General features: G+C 43.6%; 1 protein-coding gene across 5 annotated transcripts in view; it reads left to right on the top strand.

Moving 5' to 3' along the window:
* Nucleotides 1-6,870, top strand: part of RASSF2 (Ras association domain family member 2) — a 45,414-nt gene extending 38,544 nt beyond the window's left edge. For all 5 annotated transcript variants that reach the window (XM_058433020.1, XM_058433021.1, XM_032142771.2 and 2 more), the window contains 2 exons: nucleotides 521-618; nucleotides 2,478-6,870. In XM_058433020.1, the coding sequence (XP_058289003.1) occupies nucleotides 521-618; nucleotides 2,478-2,547 (168 nt within the window). In that variant the 3' untranslated portion in view covers nucleotides 2,548-6,870. The remainder of the gene's footprint in view (nucleotides 1-520; nucleotides 619-2,477) is intronic.
* The last annotated feature ends 17,504 nt before the right edge of the window (nucleotides 6,871-24,374 follow it).

Genomic DNA, 24,374 nt, shown 5'->3' with positions numbered 1-24,374 from the left:
GCCTCCCAAAGTGCTGGGATTACAGGCATGAACCTCGATGCCTGGCGTCATTTTTAAACTTTAACTCACCCCAGAGCCGCCCACAGCCTCTCCAAAGCAAGTTCATATTTGGATGCTTGTTTGAGCCTTGAGACCCAAATCGTCATTGGGAACCCTGATTCCTTCCATTCTCTTAGGGGAGAACAAAGGGGTTTATTAAACATAATGGGTTCAGTTCTTTCTCTGCATCACTGTGTCAAGGGAAAGTACTTTTCTGTGTTTTGCGTCACCTCATCAAGAATTGAATGCATGATATGAAAAATGAGAAGTTATGAGATGGTGTCATGTAAGTGACGCAATCACCACAGACTCCTTCCCAGCCTGGTGAGGAATGAGGCTTGGCTCCTGCCTTTAAGGAAATCCTGGGTTTCTGAAAAAGATAGACTTCCCAAGGCTTTGTGCCTTGTATGAGGAAAACCCTGAAAGGAATTGGAGTAATGCTGGGAAGGGCATTCACCCAGACTTGCTTCTTTCTCTCTAGGTGGCCCAGTATATAAAGTTCGAGATGCCGGTACTGAAAAGCTTCATTCAGAAGCTCCAGGAGGAAGAAGATCGGGAAGTAAAGAAGCTGATGCGCAAGTAAGCGTGGCTTCTAGGGCGCTGGGTGCACTTCTTCTGGGGCCTCAACAGAGGGGCCTCTGCTGGGTCCTCGCAGGGACTGTGCTGAGCTGCTGCATGGGCCTGGGTCTCTGGGTTTTCTTTGGAGGGCTGCCCATTGACAAACCTGGATTTCAGGTGGGGACATGACAGTTAAGTGTGTTCATCTTCTTCTTGTGTCAGCTTCTCATTTTGATGTGGGACATCAAAGTGTGTCTTGTCCTCCCTCTTATGGAAAGACTCTGAAAAGAAGGTGTTGGTTTGAAATTTCTTTGGGATCTAGATTCAGAAATAGGGAAGGTGACTGTACGCTGGTTTCTTAAGTATATGATCAGGCTCCCAGCAGGAGACAGACGCTCACTCCGACGAGGGTCTTTGACGGGTGTTTGAAGAAGGGACTATTCACAAAGACTTGGGCAGAGTCTGGGGTAACCTCAAGGGATAGTGCAGTCCCTGGGGCTAGTGTTACCACCCCTTGCCTGAAGGGGTGAAGGCAAGGAGTGCTAACCAAGACCCGGAGGTTCCAGGGATTTCAGGAAGGCTGTCTTAGCCGTGGATGTAGCCCGAGCCTCCAAAATCCTTTCTTCTCCCCATTCCTCCCTCTGTAACATTTATCTTCTGGAAATTGCTTTTGGATTGAAAAATAAAGCTTCTTTCTGGGAAGGATTTTGTGATTTCTTTGCAATGTTTAGTCGTAGGAGAGACTGCCTTTCATAGACATGGTGGAATAAATGATTCATTTTTGCCACTGAAGAATAAAGCCGCTGCTGGGTTTGCTGTATTGATGATCATAACTAGCCTGATAACACACTGAACACTTACTATGTCCTAAAGTTTTTGTTGTTGTTGTTGTTGTTGTTGTTGTTTGACACAGAGTCTTGCTCTGTTGCTCAGGCTGGAGTGCAGTGATACGATCTTGGCTCACTGCAACTTCTACCTCGCAGACTCAAGTGATTCTCCCGCCTCAGCCTCCCCAGTAGCTGGGATTGCAGGCATGCACCACCATATCTAGCTATTTTTTTTGTGTGTGTGTATTTTTAGTAGAGACGGGGTTTTGCCATGTTGGTCAGGCTGGTCTTGAACTCCTGATCTCAAATGATCCACCCTCTTCGGCCTCTCAAAGTGCTGGGATTATAGGCATGAGCCACCATGCCCAGCCAACTATGTCCTAAACTTTACAAATAGCTTTTTCTGTGCAGCACAAAGCCCTGAACATAAGGAATATGTCCATTTATCCCTGCACAGCAGTGCCCACTCCTGTAGCTGCAGTGCCACAGCTCAGGGAAGTCATGTGAAAATGAAACTCCCCGCAAGCCACGGACCTCCATGCCTAGTAGCTGCTATGGCCTCTTCTGCAAAATGCAGGTTCTGTTATAAGGTTGAACCATATGAAGTTGCCATTTTTGTAGGATTCCCCAAGAGGGTCAACTGTTAGCAATTTTATATCATCTAGCCTAGGTGAGGGTTCATGAGCTACTGTGCATATGAAGTACTATGCATAGTGTCTTGGACATAGTAAGCAAACACGATGAATTCGTAGAATGCTTATTATTGCTGTTTTTTTTTTTTACTTTTTTTTTTTTTTTTTTTTGGCCAGATGTTCTACCCATAGTAAAATAATCTAATTTGGATTTGGTCTCTTTATTTCCTCTCATCGTGTTGTAGGAATGAACATAAGCAACAAAGTAGCTAAAAAGGGATCAGTAATGGAAGCAAAGGAGCAGAGCACTTCAATGCACTGTTAACTGGTGTGACCTTGGGGTTACCCAGGTGGTGGGGAAGGTCCTGGGGAGTGGTGCATTGCTGGCTGCTCTCCGCCTGAGCCTGTTTCTTGTCTCCAGGTACACCGTGCTCCGGCTAATGATTCGACAGAGGCTGGAGGAGATAGCCGAGACCCCAGCAACAATCTGAGCCACAAGAACGAGGGGATCTGGGCACCCCAGGAGCTGCCATTGCCATAAGACCCCCAGGAATCTAGGCACTTTCTTTCCATGGAAACATTTAGACACAAACCTCCCCAGCTCCGGCCAAGCCATCATTTGCTGCCTGGAGCTGGATGTAGAAGTCAGCAGACAACTCCCTATCCCTGGACCCCTGCCCTCCTTTCTTCCACTCACAAGGACTTTTGATTTTAGTTATAAGGAGGACCCAAAATGTGTGTGTGTACATGTGTGTGCACGCATGGTACGTGTCCATGTGCCTACCTGATACTTGCACATATAATTAAATTCCAGGCAACCAGCACAAGAGCCGTGAGCCTGGCACATGTGCTGCCCGTGAGCAGGAAAATCAGAGGAGCCGCTGATCTGAGTGGGATTTAGGTTGAAGGAAAGATTTCTCCTCTCAAGTGCCAGGGAGCAGCCACATGTCTGCCTGTGTTTAGAAAGGGAAGAGGGTTCTCCAGGTTCACCATTTGGGTTGTTTATATGTTGGTAGAAATTCTCCCTGTATGCCTAGAAGGATCAGTGAATGTAAGAACCTTGGAAATTAACAAAATAACAGCCACATAACCTTGCGGCAAGTCTGATGGAAAGAAAAAGATAAACCATCCATAGGGTAGATGCAATAAGCCCACATATTTTTACACTGGAAACCTTGATTGTTTTAAATGACAAAGACATATGTGATGTTCTATGTGGAAACCTGTGAAGAGTGGATTCTGCCTCCATCTCTGCCTCCATGGCTACCTTTAGGAGACAGAGAAGATCCTGTGTGTTTCTCTGTACCCAGCTGACAACCTATCTCTCTGGCGCTTCCTTGAGTGGCAGGAAATGTGTCAAGAAACAAAGATCTTGCTGGTGTGTACACAGTGCTGACCAGCTAGTGTGGCCAGGGCCTGGTGGCCTGGTGGCCAGGAAGTTTCAGGTTGAAGGGAAATGTTGAGGCTACCCGCAGAAATGACAGGTGCCTTGAACGCAGCCCATCTTCACGTCATCAAAGGTCTTCCTGCACTTGAAGCTGGGTTGATGTTTGCAGTCAAGACTTCATTCTTTCCAACCTCTGGGTTCTTGCAAGTTGCCCTCACCTTGTGTGTGGAGATGCATTCCAAGAATGAAGCCTCATCTTGCTACTGAGTGTGGGGTTCAGGGAAGCTCTTTAGGCCACCTGGTGAAGGTGCATGGGGAGGATGGAGCTTCTCCTCAGCTCCTCTGCGCAGCCACCTAGGTGATCTTTAGATCCAACACCAATGGGAGAAAAGGGCAAGAACAGTCTGTGCCCTGGGACTCCCATCAGGAAGCTTGACAGGCAGCTGGGCATCAGTGCAGCTGATACCGTTTGAGAGGGAGACAGATGCTTGGACCTGGGTGCCTGGCTGTGGAGATCGACCAAGCAAGACCAGGAGCTCCTGATAGCAGGCATCTCTGAGCCTAGCTGGGGTAGAGGCACTGCCCGTCTCTTCTCCACTTTCTCTCCATGGAAGGTTTGCAGAGCTGGGCAGTTGAGGAAAGAACAGCCCCTGGTTGGTGCCTCCAAAGGAAGATGATGGACCTTTTTGGTGGAGATGTTTTTGCCCTGGGCAGCCTCCTGCCCCCCATTCATACCTATGGCTTCTTTAGAAGGCTCACAGCTGTGGTCTCAATGTAGACTGCAAAAAGATGGCATGCTGCCCCTGGCATTTCGCCAGGGGTTTTATAGCAAGTCTCCTTCCTCCACGGGGACAGCAGCACCAGCCCTGTGGGGCATGGAGTGGAAACCCAGACGGGCTTCTGCAAACTGCATAGAATTGGGGTAAGAAGACAAGGAGTGGGCACCGGGAGAGGCTTCCTTTGTTACAGCTGGGAAAGAACAGTTCTGTGAATGCAAACACCTCCTGAGTTTTGCAATTGAGAAAATGATTTGGAGAACTTCTCTTCTGGTAATTTTTATTTTGAATGTTCAAAGCCTTAGTTGGCCCCAGTAATTCTCCTTGGAGGACTTGGGAGAAGAATTTCCACAAAGCAAACTACTAACCACTAGCTCTTATTGGACAGTGATTTCTGGCTTACAAGAGTTCTCTTTGATTTGCACTAGCACTACGATAGTGTTAAATGCGGAAATACTGCAACATGCCCAGTTGGCCAGATCACTTTCCAAGGGAGCAATACTAAGGCAGACTCACCTTTTTAAAGATGGGAAGTCAGGGGGTGAAAGTGAGAGGAGATCCCATCTTACACAACACACTTCCATGTAATGCAGACCACACTCTTCCATTTTGTCCTGCCCTCTTGAGAGGTCATTTCTCATGTCCTAAGAACCTGATCAGAAATTTTGGAAAGGTTCTTTGAAATAGCAGCAGCTGAAACAGAGACGCTTTGCCACAGTGTGGAGCAGATTTTCTCACTGGTATCACATGGTCTTGTAGTTTTGAACTCTTCGACCGATTTGTGGGAGTTTATGTAATTGTGTGCAATGAACCTGAAATGGTGTAGAGAACAAAAGACCAGTTTATAGGGTTGGGTTTTTTTATCCAACTTGTGAAAAGCAGTTTAGCTGCGTCTGTCTCCCGCACCCCCCACCCCCACCCCAGGAGGGGCTTATGTTATAAAGTGATCAAGTGAAGGAATAACCTGAACCTATCTGGCTGGGATGGTGGAATTAAGCACAAGGTCACATTCTCTGTGATCACATGAGAGGGAAGGTGATGACTTAAATGGCCGGGGGGGTGGGGATTATCTTGGGGAGAGGCTGAAAAGCACAAAAGATAGTCTTGCCTGTACGTATTGGTGAAGAATGTGCACAAGGCTGGATGGACTTCAACTTGGAGTTGAGTTGAGGCAAGAGGATTTCTGGATATTAGTCACCCATCTGCAAGAAAAGTGCTGAGACCTCGGGTCAAGATTTTGCTCTGAGACATGCTGATGCTTCAAGGAAAAATATTTTCACAATCGTCTCTTCCCTCACCAAAAGAAAACAGTACTCTCTCCTAGAAACCTCTAGAGAAACACATTTTATCCTAATATCGGTAGCATATAATGCCCCCGAAAAAATCTGTTTTCCATGCAGAAAAGTCTCAACAAGAATTCTGTGGAGTTGAGTGGTTATTTCAAAGTCTCAGGAGGGTGGAGAGAGAAACTGGCCACAGAAGAACAAGAAGCTCTCTTAAGAAAAGAGAATTCTCTTTAAAGAAACCACCACCACCAACAGAACAACCAAAAACCAAGTTTTATGTCAAAGCTCTGTAGCACAGAGAATGTGGTGTCATAGATACATCGCTGAGAGAGATTTCCTTCCTTCCTTCCTTCTTTCCTTCCTTTCTTCTTTCTTTCTTTCTTTTCTTTCGAGATAGAGTCTCGCTCTGTTGCCTAGGCTGGAGCGCAGTGGTGCGATCTCAGCTCACTGCAACATTTGCCTCTGGGGTTCAAGTGATTCTCCCGTCTCAGCCTCCCAAGTAGCTGGAATTACAGGGACCCACCACCATGCCTGGCTAATTTTTTTGTGTGGTTTTAGTAGAGATGAGGTTTCACCATCTTGGCCAGGCTGGTCTTGAACTCCTGACCTTGTGATCCACCCGCCTAGGCCTAAAGGCCTCCTAAAGATTACAGGTGTGAGCCACTGCACCTGGCCAAGAGAGAGATTTCTACATGAACAAGGCAATTTCAGTGTCTTACAGCGGCCAAACCACGATGTGAAGAATGAGATAGGAGACAGGAGATCACCATGAGCGTCCCTGACATAGCAGCACACATTTTCACGTTTCCACTAAAATTGTTTTGCACAAAGTCTTGCTTCACTCAGAGGAGATGAGATATGATTTCCTAGAGATGTAAAAATAAGAATGATTTTTATAGTTTGCTATAAATAAGAATGGCGCCCCCTTCTTCCAGATGTAATAGAAAGCTTTGCCCTATCACAAAGGGCGTGTTTAAGTGCCCCTTGTGTTTTAACTGTATTTAACTGAGCATAAGATGCACAAGCTATGGTGGGAAACCCTCAGTTTACCTTTGGAGTCTTCCCTGCAGATCGCAGACCTGTTTCCAGGCTGAAGTTTCTGGTGTGTAATTGCTAGTGTTTCTGAAGGGTTTTCCCAATTGTTTTAGCCTTGTGAAGTATTCTTTTCTTAATTATAACTTGCCTTTCAGCGATGGTACATGGCTTGATTCAACGTTTGGTTCTGAACTTATACGCTGATGCGTTTACTCATCTAACGTAATCTGACAAGGCCTCAGGAAGGGAGCCGTACATTTTTGTAACATTTTGATATGTTTTAATGCACCTGACTTAGATCTTACTGAAATAAAGCACTTTTCAAAGAGATGTGCCCCATGGATGGGTCTGTGTGTGACTGCTGGGTCACTGTGTTGTGAGAGGAGCCCTGTGTTGTGAGAGGGTGGTTGTAAGGTGGGTGACAGGAACAGGAAGGAGCACCCACCAAATCAGTTAATTTTCTTCCCCGAGTTTATGGTTTGAATATGCTTGGGCCTGGCTGTTAAGTCCCAGGTAGGAAGTAAAATGAGAAGGTTGTCTTAGGGGCTCCCGGTTGAGGGCTCTGGAGAGGCAGGAGCTGTGGAGGAAAGAGCTTGGAACTTCTACTCAGTGAGGCTGAATTTCCACTCTGACTCCACCCCCTGCTCTTGAACCCTGGGACCAACTCAACTATCCTTTCTCTAGGATTTGGTTTTCTCACCTGTAAAATGGCTAAGCCACCCTGCAGGGGTTGGAAGCATCCCCCCATGACTCCCCAAGTGTAAGATTTTCAGACTAGGGCCCAAGTTCCACCCTATGGTAGGGGGAAGGTATGATACCTAATTTTATATGTCAACTTGGCTAGGCCATGGAGCTCAGATATTTGGTCAAACACTAGATGTTACTATGATTTTTTTTTTTAAGTTGAGATTAACCTTTAAATCAGTGGACTTTGAGCAGTCTGCCCTCCATAATGTGGGTGGGCCTCACCCAATCAGTTGAAGGCCTTAAGAAAAAAGACTGAGATCCCAGAGAAGGAATTCTGCCTCAAGACTGCCTTTGGGCCGGGCGCGGTGGCTCACGCCTGTAATCCCAGCCCTTTGGGAGGCCGAGGCGGGCGGATCACGAGGTCAGGAGATCGAGACCATCCTGGCTAACACGGTGAAACCCCATCTCTACTAAAAATACAAAAAATTAGCCGGGCGCGGTGGCGGGCGCCTGTAGTCCCAGCTACTCGGGAGGCTGAGGCAAGAGAATGGCGTGAACCCGGGAGGCGGAGCTTGCAGTGAGCCGAGATCGCGCCACTGCACTCTGGCCTGGGAGAAAGAGCAAGACTCCGTCTCAAAAGAAAAAAAAAAAAAAAAAAGACTGCCTTTGGACTTGAACTACAAGATGAATTATGTGAATCAATTCTTTAAGCTCTGTCCCCCCACACCCACACTTCTCTCTCTCTCTCTACACACACACACACACACACACACACACAGACACACACACACACAGACACACACATATCTTTGGAGAACCCTAATACAGAGAAACAATTTCATTGGTTCATAAAGTTTAATATGAGGTTTGACAGTTGTCTTCCTAAGAAACCTGGCCATGAAGCATAAATAGTGACCATCATAATTTGGCCTCTAGAAGATGGTAACAACCAAGACCAGATTTTTAATGATGCTTCTGTAAACAATACATATATAAGTTTGAGAGAGAGAGAGAGATGGGGAAGGAGGGAGAGAGACAGAAAGAAAGTGTGGATAAATCACAGGTCCCTTGGAGTGTTGTTTCAATTTCCCATATTTAGAGTTTTTAATTCAAAGAGAGCTTTTCAGTTGCTGCATTTAAGTTGGGCGAAACAGATGAGCAGGCAGTTAACCCTTCCAAGGTAGTGAGACTTTTGTACAGTGCATCATGTAGATGTAGATGATATAGACTAAAGATAAATGGTTCATTTGGGGTCCAGTCATGACCCCCCAAAATGCAGTAAGCCTTGTAGGAGTTACAGTGCCTAAAATAACCAAAAAATTCTGATAGCCTTCTGCCAAAGGTGCTGGCAGTTCTTGGCTTGTTTTATGGAAACAGATTTTATGAAGTAATTTGGTATTATCTATTTTAGGTAATGATGTTATTACTGAATGGAGTTTGCTGTGAGTACAAAACTTCACTGTCAAGTTTTGAAGACATTTGAATAGGTTGCTGAAATGTTTAAATGCAAGAAAACACTGCTGAAAACTGAACTTGAGTAAAATTAACATTGCTATTTTTAGTTTAAAACCATGCAAAATTTTCTGCGGATCATATGGGGGCAGAAAGAAGAAATGAAGAAATAATGCAAAATAGAAATCGTGACTTACAGTTTAAGTATATGTTACATAAGTAAGTTAACTTTATATAAGTGATAAATTATAAGTATATGCTTTATAAGCATATAAGTTAACTTTAGAAGTTTTAAAATGGTAGGTAGGCCCACTGGGGCCTTATGAGACCATAAGTCCTGGTTTGCTTGGGACACTTCCATTTTATTCTGTGGTTATATGTAATTATTAACAACATCCCCTTTTACTCTCAAAATGATCCAGTATGGATGATAAATAAGATCACCCTATGAGTTGGCCAAAGAGCAGCTTATCATAATTTTGATGAGAAGTTTTTCAGCAGCAGCCATAAGTTGGAATTTAAGTGTTAAGTTTAAACTTTAGGAAAAACTGAAATCTAAACCTGTGTTTTGACATAATGCAGAATATAATATGGATTTTTATGTATCAGTGTTTTATTAACCCTGATTTAATTGTTCTTACATTAGAGCAAGATACATTTTTCTTATCAGAGTTTTAAGCTTGGACTTACTAATTCATAAGCCATAAACATGAATATTATTATTTTTTAATTTAAAAAGTATTTATTTTTCAGTTTTATTGTGGCATAATTGACAAATAAGAATGACATATATTCAAAGTGTACAACCTGATGATTGTTGTACATATACATTTCACATACACATTGTGAAACGATTACCACATCACATTAACACATCCATCATCACACAGTTGCCATTGTGTGTGTGTGTGTGTGTGTGTGTGTGATGTCAGGACACTTCAGATCTACTGTTTTTTTCTTCATCCAGCCCAAAATGTCAAAGATCTACTTTCTTAGTGAATTACAAGTAAACAATACGGTACTATTAACTACAGTCACAGCACTGTATATTAGATCCCTAGAACTTACCTTGTGACTGAACATTTGTTCCCTGATTTTTAGGATATGACACCAAAAGCACAGGCAACAAAAGCAAAAACAGGCCAGGTGTGATGGCTCATGTCTGTAATCCTAGCATTTTGGAAGGCTAAGGTGAGTGGATTGCTTGAGCACAGGAGTTTGAGACCAGCCTGGTCAACATGGCAAAACCCCATCTCTACAAAAAATACCCCCCCAAAATTAGCTGGTCATGGTGGCATGCACTTGCAGTCCCAGTTACTTGGACGGTAGGAGGATCGCTTGAGCCCAGAAGGCTGAGGTTGCAGTGGGCCCAAATCACATGCACTCCAGTCTGGGTGACAGATAGATACACTGTCTCAAAGAAAAAAAAAGGCAAAAATAAACAAGTGGGACTACATCAAACTAAAAAGCTTCTACACAGCAAAGGAAACAATGAAATGAAAAGACAACCTATAGAATGGAAGAAAATATTTGCAAACCATGTATCTGATAAGGGGTTAACATTCAAAATACATAAGGAATTTCCACAACTCAATAATTCATGACTTTGAATGTCCCCTGCTAGTCATTAAGCCCCTCTAAGCTGCCCTTGATGCCACCTACCCTCACCTGCAGAGCCATCTATGGGGTCAACAGCACCGAGGTTGGGGTATCTTACAACATCCTTCCCTGGGACAACCCAGGGGTTCTGAGAGGGTAGTTGGTGCCAAATGCTGAGACAGAGGGAACATGACAGCATGGGTATGTCTTGCTGATGGAAAGTAATTATGTCTCAGCGATGTCTAGGGTATAATTTTGGGAACAAACTACTTAGAACTCCCACACATTGTGGATTTTGAATGTCTGGGACTACAAAGAGCCTTGATTCCAAAATGATCCCAAGGAAAGATCTTAATTGCTATGGACGTGCTGGGAAGGGAAAAGCGTGGTCCCTTTAAATGATACAGAAGTGGGGAAGTGAAGTGCTGGTTAGAGGAGGGCGTGGTCCCTAGCTAGGGCTCTACCCCCACGGACCTAAGTGAGGACAGGCATTTTTGCTTTCCTGTCCAAATGTTGCATTTCCCAAGACCACCCTGGCCTGCCATGCCCCCATCCTATGCCTATAAAAACCCTAGACCCTAGCAAGGCAGGGACAGAAGCGGCTGAAGGTCAGGAGGAGCACATCAGTGGAGGAACACTTGGGGGGCTGGACGTGGACAGGTGCACATCAGCCGGCACTGGCACGCTGGCAGGCCACGAACTGGCAGAAGGGCATGGAGTTTGGCTGGGGCAGTTGGAGGAGAGCCCGTGGGGCCGAGTGGCCTGACTCCAGGTGAAAATCATCTACCATCTGGCATTCCCCCCCACCTCTGCTGAAAGCTACTTCCACCCAATAAAACCTTGCACTCATTCTCCAAGCTCACGTGTGATCCGATTCTTCCGGTACACCAAGGCAAGAACCCTAGGATACAGAAAGCCCTCTGTCCTTGCGACAAGGTAGAGGGTCTAATTGAGCTGGTTAACACAAGTCGCTTATGGACGGCTAAACTAAAAGAGCACCCTGTAACACACGCCCACTGGGGCTTCAGGAGCTGCAAACATTCACCCCCTAGACACTGGCGTGGGGTCGGAGCCCCACAGCCTGCCCGTCTGTATGCTCCCCTAGAGGTCTGAGCAGCAGGGCACTGAAGAAGCCAGCCACAGTCCCTGTCTCACGCCCTGCGAGGGGGACAAGGGAACCTTTCCCGTTTCATAATGTAGTGTCCAACTTCAGTCCTTAAAGTTCCTTAGCCAAATGTTGACTGTAACACAAGTTGTCACAAAAACTCACTAAGCAAAAAAGCAAACTATAACATCTATGACCCATTAAAAGAAACCAACAAATAAAAGTTGAATTCAAGTTGGTCATAATAATCTAGAGATAAATTATTACAAATATGAAATGAATTTTGCAAGGTTGCTAAAACAAGGAAAATATATAAAAATTCATTTCTATGTATTTCTAGGTGTATAATCTAATAAAAGGTTAAAAATAAAATTAAAAAAGGGAAATATATACCTCATTTATGGATTGAAAATTTAGCAGATTATCTATAATTACCTAAATTAATCTACCTAAATTACCTAAATTAATCTAAAATTTACCAAATTATCTATACATTCAAGTAATCCCAATAAAAAGTCAAGTACATTTTTTTCCTTGCTTTCCTCCTTCTTTGTGATAATGGTATAGGTAAAATAAAAACCATAAGCATGAATATTATTCTGCTACTAGAAGTGTAATTATCAAGTTTATGTAGAAGGCTGGGCGTGGTGGCTCACATCTGTAATCCTAGCACTTTGGGAGGCTGAGTCGGACAGATCACCTGAGGTCAGGAGTTTGAGACCAGCCTGGCCAACTTGGCGAAACGCTGTCTCTACCAAAAATACAAAAATTAGCCAGGCGTGGTGGTGGGTGCCTGTAATCCCAGCTACTCAAGAGGCTGAAGTGGGAGAATCACTTGAACTGGGAGGCGGAGGCTGCAGTGAGACAAGATCGTGCCACTGCACTCCAACCTGGGCGACAGAGTGAGACTCAGAATGAAATTACATAATAGTTTATGTAGAAACATGGAAAATATTGTTATGTAAAGTAAATAAAATTGTATGTTCAATATGATTGCAGGCCTACATGTAAAGGCCTATGAAAAAAGTTATGTTGGGGTGGTGCTATTAGATTTTCTTAGTGCTTCTATTACATTGGCTTTAAAATTAAAATTTCCTGCTTAGTAACTCCAAAAATATTAAGAATCCAAAAATGTATAAACACATACAAAACAAAACAGCAACAACAAAAAAACAATGGCCAGAAGATTAAAACCAGCCAGGCCTTTGTGTCCGTGGTAGGGTCAGTTTTTCCAAGCACTAGACTTCAGAATTCCTAGAAGAATAAGAGGCCCATTATGCAATGGAAATGCAGTCCCATATACCAAAAACCATGTATATATAATCATATATATATATATATATATATATATATGCAATGTAAATACACACATATGTAATACACAGAATGGAAGAATGGCATCAATAGTTCCAGGGCCTTTGAGGAAACCAGCCACCATGCCATGCCGTCTTGAGTACGCAGGAGCCTGAGGTTAGAGACCTCATGTGAGGAATTGGGAAATTCCCTGTGTTTAGGGTCAGTCACCCTGGACACCAAACACATTTTCAATCTGTACTCTCAATTCTCCTTCCAGAAACTAGACATGCAAAAGTTTTCAAAAGGAGAGAAAAATACACACCATAAATCCTGGAAACCTGAAGTTAGCCAGAATGTGCTGTTAGACAGTTCTACTTTCAGTTTCTTATATTCTGAAGTTCCCTTGATTAAGAATTGGGTACCAAATGCAGTGCCTGATTCACAAACCAAGCCCTTTGCTTGGTGTCTTCTGGATAAATGTGTGCCTTGCCCCGCCTGGGCACATGGGACACTCCCGCTCCCCCAGCCCACCCCGCCCACCCCATGCACCTGAGGCCTGAGCCAGGAGCTCAGGAGCTGCTCTGACTTTCGTTCCCATAGAGGCCAGGACACCGGCAGTGAGCATGATTTCTGGGCTGACTCAGATGATTATCAAATAAACTGAATTTAAAAATAGTTCACTCAGGTGCCTACTGGTACCTTCTCAGGATACACACACTAAGTTGACAATAAACAACCCTAAAATAACCCAAATGACTCTAAGTTTCTTAAAATGCCCTTAGAATTCCCTCACCCTAAAAAACCTCAAGGATCCTGAAGACCCCTGTAAACTTCATGCTAGTGGGGTTGACCTCTAGGAAGCATCAGAATCACCCAGGGTTCCTGTGAAAACACAGACTGCCGGGCCCCAACACCAGAGTTCCTGATTCAGCAGATGGAGTAGGGCAGTGAATCTGCATCTCTAATAAAGTTCTCAGGTGATGCTGATGTTTCTGGTGCACTAACTGTTCTCAATGAGTCTAAGGGGAACACTGCAATCACCTGGGGAGTTTTTTAGAACACTGATGTCTATATTCCATACCAAGAGATTGTGGTTCAATTCTTCTGGGCTGTGGCGTTGGCAGCAGAATTTCTAACACTGCCTCTTTCTTACTAACTGATATGGTTTTGCTGCGTCCCCACCCAAATCTCATCTTGAATCCTAACGTGTTATGAGAGTGACCTGGTGTGGGGGGGCGGGTAACTGAATCATGGGGGCAAGTCTTTCCCATGCTCTTCTCATGATATTGAATGTCTCATGAAATCTGATGGTTTTAAAAAGAGGAGCTCCCCTGCACAAGCTCTCTTTGTCTGCTGCCATCCATGTAAGACTTGGCTTGCTCCACCTTGCCTTCCACCATGATTGTGAGGCTTCCCCAGTCACGTGGAACTGTAAGTCCAATTAAACCTCTTTCTTTTGTAAATTGTCCAGTCTCGGTTATGTCTTCATCAGCAGCGTGAAAATGGACTAATACCCTAACCTCCTCTTTGATTCCTGTATGCACTGAATTTGAGGACCACTTCACCAACCTTAAAAGATCCTAAATGAATCCAAATAATCCTTAACAATGAAACACGATCCCCTGTAAAACATTTAAAGGTGATAGACAATTAAAATGACAAACAATAAAATGACACTAAGATTCCTAAATGCTATTAATCAACCCTAGATGATCCCAGAGGACCCTAAAAGATGCTAAACAACTTTTAGTGACCATAAACTCTAGAAAAAAATTTAAATGCTGTAATAATTGAAAAACATCCTAAATAACCTTAATGAAGTCAAGATATAATAAAAAGGTCTAAATGACAGCAAATGCTACATGACCAGCCAGGTTACTACCAACTGTAAACCTAAAACCTTTAAAACCAAATCCTTGACAACAATAATAACCCTAAATCATCCCAAATGAATTTCAAAAATCATAAATAATAGTACAAGATCCTAAATAGCCACAAAATATTCTAAATGATCTTTGGTGGCTCCTAACATCCCTAGAGGTTCCTAAACCTTGAATGGGCCAACTTTAAAAACAAAGAACCCAAATGATATTTGGTGACCTAAATGACTGTAAACCTTTTTTAAAAAAAATCCCAAGTCCTTATCTAGCCTACCTGGACCTGCTACTAAACCACCAGGGGTTTGGTCTATGTCCTACTGCTTGCCTCCCAGAAAGCCAATCACTGAGACAATGAGCCTTGCCAAGGAAGAAGGCTTTCATCAGGTGCTGCAGCTAAGAAGATGGAAGATCAGTCTCAAATCCATCTCCCTGAGCAACTAAAATTAGAAGTTTATATAGCAGGAAAGAAATGTAACCTTGTGTGAGAAAATAGGAATTAGCAAGGGGTAAGCAAGAGGAGTTGGTCAACAGGAAGCAGGTGGTTGCTTAGACAATCATGACGGGTAAGGGGGTTTCACCTCTCATTGTCTAGATGCAATGATCTGGTGAGTGTCAGATCCTTGATGCTATCTAGAAGACCTGATAGCTGGTTTCCTGAGAAAGGAGCTCAGATAAGACAAGTGTCACTTTCTCAGGTTTTAAGACTGGGAGGATCAATTTCTCTGTTTATTCAAAGAAACCATAAACATCAGCTCTATGGGACAACTGGATCGGTTTCAGGCCTACATGGTCTTCCTCAGGCCTCTTCTTGGGACCAGCTACACTGGCCTTGCTGCCCTTCAAGCATGTCCAGACCTGTCCTTCTTCTGGGACTTGCACTTGCCACTTGGTCTTTTTGGGATACTCTTCCCCCCAGCTCATCACATGCTTGCCTCCTTTTTGATTCAGGTCTCAGCTCAACTCTTCCTTCCTATCAAGGCCTTCCCCAAACACCAAAATCAGCTGATCTCCTGCCAGCTATCCTCTGCTTCCACTCTCTTCAAAGTGCTTTTTGCAGTCTGAATGTATTCATTGATTTATGTATCTCCTCCACTAGAACCTAAGCTCTGTGAAGGCATCCCAACCACCTACAGAAGCACCTGATTCTTGGTAGACACTGTGAAAGGAAAATAAACCTCAGGACCCCCAACTCACTAAGGCAAAGGGAAAAGTCATGTTAGGAAATAGGTCATGCAAACCTGCTTCCCATTTTGTTCAGAAAAAGATAGCTACAAAGATAAAAAGAGCTACATACTTCCCTCACAATGTGCCCACAAGGAAATTCCTTGTGGGTCCCAAGATCTTTACCTTAAAACAGTTCTATTGAATTTCACCCTGACCTTCACACAGACAGGACAAAGGACAGAACTAAAAGTCATCTCTCTGTTCACCTGAGACAAACGTGTAACTGCTTCCTCTGCCCTATGTTTATTTTATCTTATGTAAAATGCTGATTCACTGAGCACCAGACGAATGCATAAGTGACTAGTCCTCTACCCTTTTCTTACGTGTATAATGTGTATTCAGTGAACGCTGATAGAATTAAGACTCAAAAGAATGCAACTGCTTGCCTTTCTTATTGCCCACTCTTTTTTAAAGTTCCTTCCTTTTTCCCGCAATAGTTGCTTTTCTCCCTTTAAATATTGAAGTCTCCAGATGCTCTTTGGAAAAAGCAAGGACCACAGATTTTTCCTGAGCCTCTGTGTTCTTTTCCTGAACCTTGTTGTGTCTTTAACCTTGACAAATAAACCTCTTAAAATGATTGAGACCCATCTCGGTCATTTTATTTGATTTACAACACCTTGATAATATTTGTGTAATGAACGAATAAATATCCAAACGTACCATAAACACGAAGACCTCAAACACCAAGTGTGCCAGTGAGAACAGCCTCTAAGTCCTTACCCAAACTCACTACCAAGTGTAATCCTTAAATTGACCTCCCAACCTATTGAAATCACCTCAAATGGTCCTAAATCCTTTGTGATCCTAAACTACCCAAAGTGGTATAAGACTTCAGATGCTCTTAGAGATTCTGAAGAGATATAAATTACTCAAAACAACTTTAAATGCTAAATAAACTTCCATGACTATAAATGGTGCTAAGTGACATAAACCACCCGTAAAAAGCTCTAAGCAATCAAAATAGAACCTAAACCTTAAAAATCTCTATAAGATTTTTAAGACCTTTGAACCCTAAACAATCCTAACTCTAAATGCATAAAATATCCTGAATGAATGATTTCAGGATATTCTTTACAGTCTAAGCACACTAAAGAATCCAATCATTTAAATGACCCTATGGTAATGTATCTAACAACCTTAGAGACCTAATACCTGGAAGTGGCCTCAGATGCCTGTAAACTACCACAGAACTTGAATATGCAAGTTTTGTGATTCTGGAGAGGATCTTGTTAGAACGTTGACTCAGATTTAGCAGACCTAGGGTGTGGTTTGAGACACTGCCTTTCTACCAACTCCCAGGGGATGTGGATGCTGCTGATCCACAGGCCACACTTGGAATAGCAAAGCTAGAAGCTATATAAACCCAAAGGATCCTAAGTCAATTAAAACTACCCTAAATTCTAAAACACCCTCAGAGATCCCAGGCAATCCTAAAGCCTAAACAACTCTAAACATGCTAAAGTTTCTTAAATGATGCTTAAAACCTTAAGCCCCAGGTTATCTCACATGACTCTAAACTAACCCAAACAACTCTAAATGACCCTAAGTATCTCAATAGACTCTGAGAGATCTTAAGCCTTATACCTCCCTAAGGGCCTTTAAAAATTTAAATTTGCTTGAAATGACTCTACACCCCAACAGTCCAAAAGACTCTAAAAGATCCAAGAAATCATAATTGCACCTAAAATACCCAAACTATTCTAAACTATTCTAATTGATCCAAAATTATCCTAAACCCAAAGTGACCTTAAATAGTTTCAAAGGAACCCAAGTCTAATGAGCCCAACCTTCTCAGCCTCAACAACATTAATGCTAACTCCAACGCCCTGGACATTAATGACTCAAAAATCCTAAACCCTAACAGGCAATGAAGCAGACACCTCGTCAGTGACCTGTCCTGACCCTCATTATTCCATACCTCAATGACTCATCTGTTACCCAAAGACCAGAGCTCTGTTTGTATACTTGGACTTTAACCTTGACTTAGGGATCCTGTTGATGTTGCAACAGAAGACCCCAAATTCCAAATGATGATAAATTAATGGATGGTTGACCCTGAACCCCTTGACAATGACAACCCTAAAAGCCTAATTACCACAAACCAATGATCCTGAGCTCTAAACTCTGTGAAGAAGTTGGAGCAGACCCACATACACTCTGACCAGAATCCGAACCCTACATCTCTCTTCTTAATGATCAGATAGCTTCACCCTAATAATCCCAATGATATAAGAAGAGTGACAGAGACTACCCTGAGATTTTCTTGTTCCCAAATGCAACTTTGACTCTGATCCCAAGGGCTCTAAACGCTAATAACTCCAATCTTAAGCTCTAAACCCTAAATAATGACAAAGCATTATTAAGATACTCAACTGTGGCCGGGCGAGGTGGCTCATGCCTGTAATCCCAGCACTTTGGGAGGCCGAGGTGGGCGGATCACGAGGTCAGGAGATCAAGACCATCCTGGCTAACAGGGTGAAACCCTGTCTCTACTAAAAATACAAAAAATTAGCCGAGCATGGTGGTGGCTGCCTGTAGTCCCAGCTACTGGGGAGGCTGAGGCAGGAGAACAGGAGAATGGCATGAACCTGGAGGCGGAGCTTGCAGTGAGCCGAGATGGTGCCACTGCATTCCAACCTGGGTGACAGAGTGAGACTCCAACTCAAAAAAAAAAAAAAAAAAGAAAAAGAAAAAGATACTCAACTGTGAGGCTAACTCTGGTGCACATCATCAGACTCTTCACCACAGCACTCCCTACCTAAGCCCACGTGCATGCCCATCACCTGAGGGCGTTATTATAAAGTAATATGAACTCACATTTCTAAAATAAATTTATTCCACTTTTGAATCTGGATCCAAAAATCCATCTGAGGACCACGAGCCATGTTTTTCTCATTTTAATCACCAAAATTCATCCTAAATTGAGGTAAAAAATAATGCAGATTTGGGGCTTTATAAGATGAAATATAAGTTACCCCTGCAGCAGTAAAGTTGCTCTTCAGGCCAGTGTGACATTCAGCATGTTGAAAAAGAGGGGGAAAAGTCCTAAATCTTTAAGTAGCTACTTTAAGGACAAGAATTCATGTGGGATACTATAAATGAATTATGCTCAGGATAATGACTTAAACTGCTTTATCTCCTCAAGGAGGATGCTTCAAAAATGCATCTCCCAGAAAATTCAAGATCCATAATACTGTCTTTTTTGGGGGGACATATTGAAAGATAACATTTTAGTTTCAATGGACTACATAAATGAGATTCAAGTCCTGATAATAAAGATGGGTCTGTGTAATAATTTCTTTATTCAGAATTTGTAGAGGAAGGATATTAAAGCCTACAGACCTATTACCACACCAATTCCACTAGCTGAAAGTAGATGCCAAGACATAATGTTAAGTGAAAATAGTTGGTGAAAGATACATATAGGATGATATTATTTATGTATCATATACACACAAAAGTTAATCTTTATATATATATAAAATCCTTGCATATATTAATAGATAGATAGATAGATCTCAATAGACTCTAAGAGATCTTAAGCCTTTTTTTTTTTTTTTTTTTTTAGACAGAGTTTCGCTCTTGTTGCCCAAGCTGGAGTACAATGGCGTGATCTCAGCTTACTGCAATGTCCGCCTCCCAGGTTCAAATGATTCTCCTACCTCAGCCTCCCAAGTAGCCTGGGATTACAGTTGTTTGCCACCATTCCTGGCTAAGTATTTTGTGTTTTTAGTAGAGATGGGGTTTCACCATGTTGGCCAGGCTGGTCTTGAACTCCTGACCTCAGGTGATCCACCCCCCTTGACCTCCCAAAGTGCTGAGATTACAGGCATAAACCACTGCACCCGGCCAAATCTTAAGCCTTATACCTCCCTAAGGACCCTTAAAAATTCAGATTTGCTTTAAATGACTCTAAACCCCAACGGTCATTATATATATATAAAGATTGGAAGGATATAATTGTTAAGGGTTATCGTGAGGCAAGGATGGGTGCTGGGGGTGGCGGCTTTACCTATGATCAATTAACTTTTTTCAAAACATAGTTTGTCTTTTCTTCAATGATAGACATGCACATTGTTAAGAAAGTCAAACAAAACCAGCTGTCTCTTGGTCCTACCACACCCTACCTCCCCTTCCTTCCCACAGCCTTCAATTCTTTACTAGCTGATTCTTTCGTACTTGCCACCTTATCTGTAAGTAGCATGTTGGTGTTTCGCTTCCTGATTTGCTCATCTGGGGCCTTATCTTTCTCTACCTCCCTCCCCAATTCTTGGGTCTCCATCCTGCCAATCATAATTTTTGGTTAGCGCACGTCCAGACTTTATGTTGTATAACTGTATAAATATGCTCTGTAAAGCTGAATGTGTACTGTATTGGGCTTATTTTTCCATTTTTAGCACAATTTTTGTTTTCCTTGAAGTTAAAAATTGTCCTTCTGTTTGCTTAGGTTTTCATTGTATTTTTCATGAATTCAGTCTCCTACTTCTCCCAAATTCTCTAAACCTCTCATAAGTTCAGTCTCCCCCAGCATTCTATCCATTGTATCTCCTTCAGGACCTGTCTCCTGGGGTGACTCTCAGCCTGGTGCTGGTTGTCAGCAGGGGTCTGTCTTCGTCATCTCCTGGGGTTCGTGTAGCACACACACATACTCTCTCTCCCCATCTTTATTTCCTCTTTCCTGCAAACCACACCTTCCTCTTTTGGATTGACTTTCTGCTACTAGCAGGATTGCAAATTCTGACTTCTCAGGCAATGCTGCCCTGAAGCGAAAGCCCCATGGGATTCAGGAATTCCTGAGTTTTCAAGAAAATCCAGAAACCCAGAAACCCAGATTATTATCAGAATCTCTGGTTTTTAAAAGCACTATGGTAGACAGGAAAAGACTGTCACTTGGATTGGCTTGTAGGCCACCACTTGGTTATCTCTACTCTAGTTAACTCAGTCTAACTAAAAGTTAAACTGGTCTCCCAGGCCATGCCTATATCCTTTTGCTCTATAGTTCGAGATTATTAGGACTTTAGGTCGGGCACAGTGGCTCATGCCTGTAATCCCAGCACTTTGGGAGGCTGAGGCAGGCGGATCTCTTGAGGTCAGGAGTTTGAGACCCACCTGGCCAACATGGCAAAACCCCGTCTTTACTAAAAATACAAAAATTAGCCAGGCATGGTGGCACATGCCTGTAGTCCCAGCTACTCAGGAGGCTGAGGCAGGGGAATCGCTTGAACCCAGGAGGCAGAGGTTGCAGTGAGCCAAGACCGTGCCACTGCACTCCAGCCTGGGCAACAGAGTGAGACTCTGTCTCAAAAAAAAAAAATTATTAAGACTTTTGAAGTCTATATGTTCAGAAGATTACAGAAGAAAATACATGTGTTTCCCCATCCAAAAACAAACGGAGGGGAGCTGCTGGCCTTACAAGATTTGTTGAAGGTTTCTTTAGTCACAAGGATTTGGCTTGGGGCTTGACATTTGGGGCAGATACTGGTTGTAGAACCTGGGTTTGCCCCCTCCCTGAGATAAAGTTCATTCCTCCTGCATCTCCATTATTCCAGCCACTGCAGGTGAGGTGCATGCCCTTGGCTAATAGGGCACAACCTCAGCAGAACACCCTGGATGTCCCCGGGGCCTGGAAGGTGGGGAGGCAGCAGGGCCTCTCTCCTGAAGTCCCAGCAGGGGAGCACACCTGCCTCAAGATCTGGCGGGCATTTGGCTGCACAATTGTCCCACAGGCCTGTGTGGTCATTTTCACACACACAGCTATGCATTCCATCACCTTCAAGCCACTGAAACTACACCCTGGCTTGGGTCAGCTTTCCGACTCTGCCCCAGTTGCCTCCTGATATGACAGGGCCAGGAGGGCCATTTCACTCAGGTTCAAATTCATGAAGGGCCTTTAATACATCCTTTTACATTCTCACTAAATGAGATGCAACAGGGTCTTAGTTTGGGCTCCTTCAGAAGCAGAAATTAAGACCAGGAATTGGGCCAGGAGCAGTGGCTCCTGCCTGTAATCCCAAAATTTTGGGAGGCTGAAGCGGGCGTATCACAAGTTCAGGAGTTCGACACCAGCCTGGCCAATATGATGAAACACCATCTCTACTAAAAACACAAAAATTAGCCGGGAGTGGTGGTGCGTGCCTGTAGTCCCAGCTACTCAGGAGGCTTAGGCAGTAGAATCGCTTGAACCTGGGAGGTGGAGGTTGCAGTGAGCTGAGATGGTGCCATTGCACTCCAGCCTGGGCAAGAGAGCAAGATTCCGTCTCAAAAAACAGAACAAAAGAAAACAAACAAACGAACAAAAATAGGATTTGAGGGCTAGTAGTTTATTTGGGACTTGATTCTAGAAAACAATGGAAGTGGAGTGGGGAAGTCCAATAGGTAGGGGAAGAAAGCTTATTAGAGTGTGTCATTAAATAAGTTCTGATGCTGGGCAACTGGAGTTCAGTCCCAGCGGAGACTTCTAGGAGCCAGTATAGAAGGTACCTCAGAGTTTATCCACCTAGGGGTGAGGGAGCTGGGGTATTTATATACCAACTTCCATTAGGCATTTGTTGAAGGCTGCTCTTGGGGGCTGGAGAGGCACTAATTCCCTGAGACATCTGCAGTGTACACAAGCAGAGCAGGCTCTGGTGGCCAAAAAAGCCTGTAGGCCAAGGGACACGGTTGAGGGCCATTAGAGGCATATGTGCACAGACATGGCGAGTGGATATTAGATGTCAATATTTAAACTATTCTACACTTTTGTGAACTTGTTTTGGCATTTCATCATCTTTTAATTTCCTGGACATCCTAAAAAGAAATACTTTTTTCCTTCACTCTATATGACATTCTTGGAATTTATTTAAGGTCTACTTAAATATTAATAATCCAAAATAACCTCCCTCTCTCAAGATCCTTGACTTAACCCAATTTGCAAAGACCCTTTTCCCATATAAGACAATATTCATAGGTTTCAGGGATTAGGACCTGATATTTTTGGGGGACATTCTTCAGCCTACCACACTCTGGAAGATCTAAACTAGTTTGGAAAAAGTGAGGTTGGAAAAAAAAAAAAAATGCCCTCAATCAGTTGGATAACCCTGTTTAATAGACAAGAAGATACACAACAGGGGAAGTCTACTACATTGCCCGGTCATGACAGACAAAGGGAAGTGAATGTGGCTGAAGCAGGGCTAACTCCAGACCAGCTCTCAGCACCTCCACTTCCCCTCTTCTCTTCTTCTAAGCCAACTCCAAATCTCAATGCTGTCAAAATTCTGGGTAAATCCCAGAGCAGTTAGTGAACTGGGGAAGCTTTGGTTCTTTCCTCAGTCCTTCATTTGACACTGGAAACAATTAAGATCCCAGGCAGAGAGAGACAGGAAAGAGTGTTTTCACCTCTGCAGAGACAGTGTGTCCCAGGACAGGAGCCCTTTGGGAATTTGGAAGGCCAAACCCTCCTCTGTGGAAGCCTGAGAGACATGCTGAAATTGCCCCTCTATTTCCTTGCTTTCCACCCAAGTGATTTGCTCCAACTTGTCCCACTGTGGATGAGGTCATCTCCATTCTCTGATGGCCCCATCTGAGATATTCAACTTGACTTTTCTTGCTCTGAGGAGCTCAGGCCACTGGGTGTTTGGGGTTGGCTTTGGGTTGGTTTGCTTCATTCTCCTCTGAGCACATGGCTGTCAACTTCAAGGTACCTGCCAGATAGAAAGAATGAGGGAAGACATTTTGCAGGCACTCTTTGGAGTTTTCAGCCACCTGCTGACATTACAGAAACCCCTAGTTTTCCCTGTGTGGACCAATCAGGTGTCTGTTCCCTGGAACGCCAGACCTCCTTAGGCCCATCCTGTGGACCCCGAGGAGGGGGTATTCACAGAACTCAGGCCAGTGGCTGGGCAATGCCCTTCCTGCTGATAGCACTTGGCTTTGCCCCTTTTCTTCTGGCTCTTTTTTTTTTTCCACATCTGCAACAGATTTATTTTTTAAAGGAAGGGATTTTGAGAAGAAAAACATCGGGCAGAGAAGCATGGAATAGAAAATAAATACAAATGTAAGCCATTTAGCTGCTTTGTAACCACAACAAACTAGTACAGAGAATGACCTGTTACACAATCTAGTAAGCTGGGAGCGGTGGTGCCTGCCTGTAGTATCAGCTACTCAAGAGGCTGGGGTGGAAGTATTGCTTGAGCCTGGGAGTTCGAGGCCAGCCTGGGCAACATAGCGAGACCCTGTCTCTACAAACAAAGAAAAATGCAATGAAGTTTCAAACATTGAGATGTTCCCTTAGCAAGGCCAATAATTTTGGTCTCTGGTATTTGGTATTTGGAATTTAGGCTATATTTTATTTATTTATTTATTTTTTCTCCTTTTTGAGACAGGGTCTTGCTCTGTCATGCAGGCTGGAGTGCAGCGGCAGAATGTTGGTTCACTGCAGACTTAACCTCCTGGGCTAAGGCTATCCTCCTGCCTCAGCCACCTGAGTAGTTGGGACTACAGGCATATCTACGCCCAGCTAATTTTTGTATTTTTTGTAGATATGGGGCTTCACCATGTTGCCCAGGCTGGTCTCGAACTCCTGAGCTCAAGCAATCTCCCTGCCTCAGCCTCCC

The sequence above is a fragment of the Hylobates moloch genome, unplaced genomic scaffold, assembly GCF_009828535.3.
Source record: "Hylobates moloch isolate HMO894 unplaced genomic scaffold, HMol_V3 SCAFFOLD_21, whole genome shotgun sequence".
NCBI lineage: Eukaryota > Metazoa > Chordata > Mammalia > Primates > Hylobatidae > Hylobates > Hylobates moloch.
This window is presented reverse-complemented; position numbering and strand designations above follow the sequence as displayed.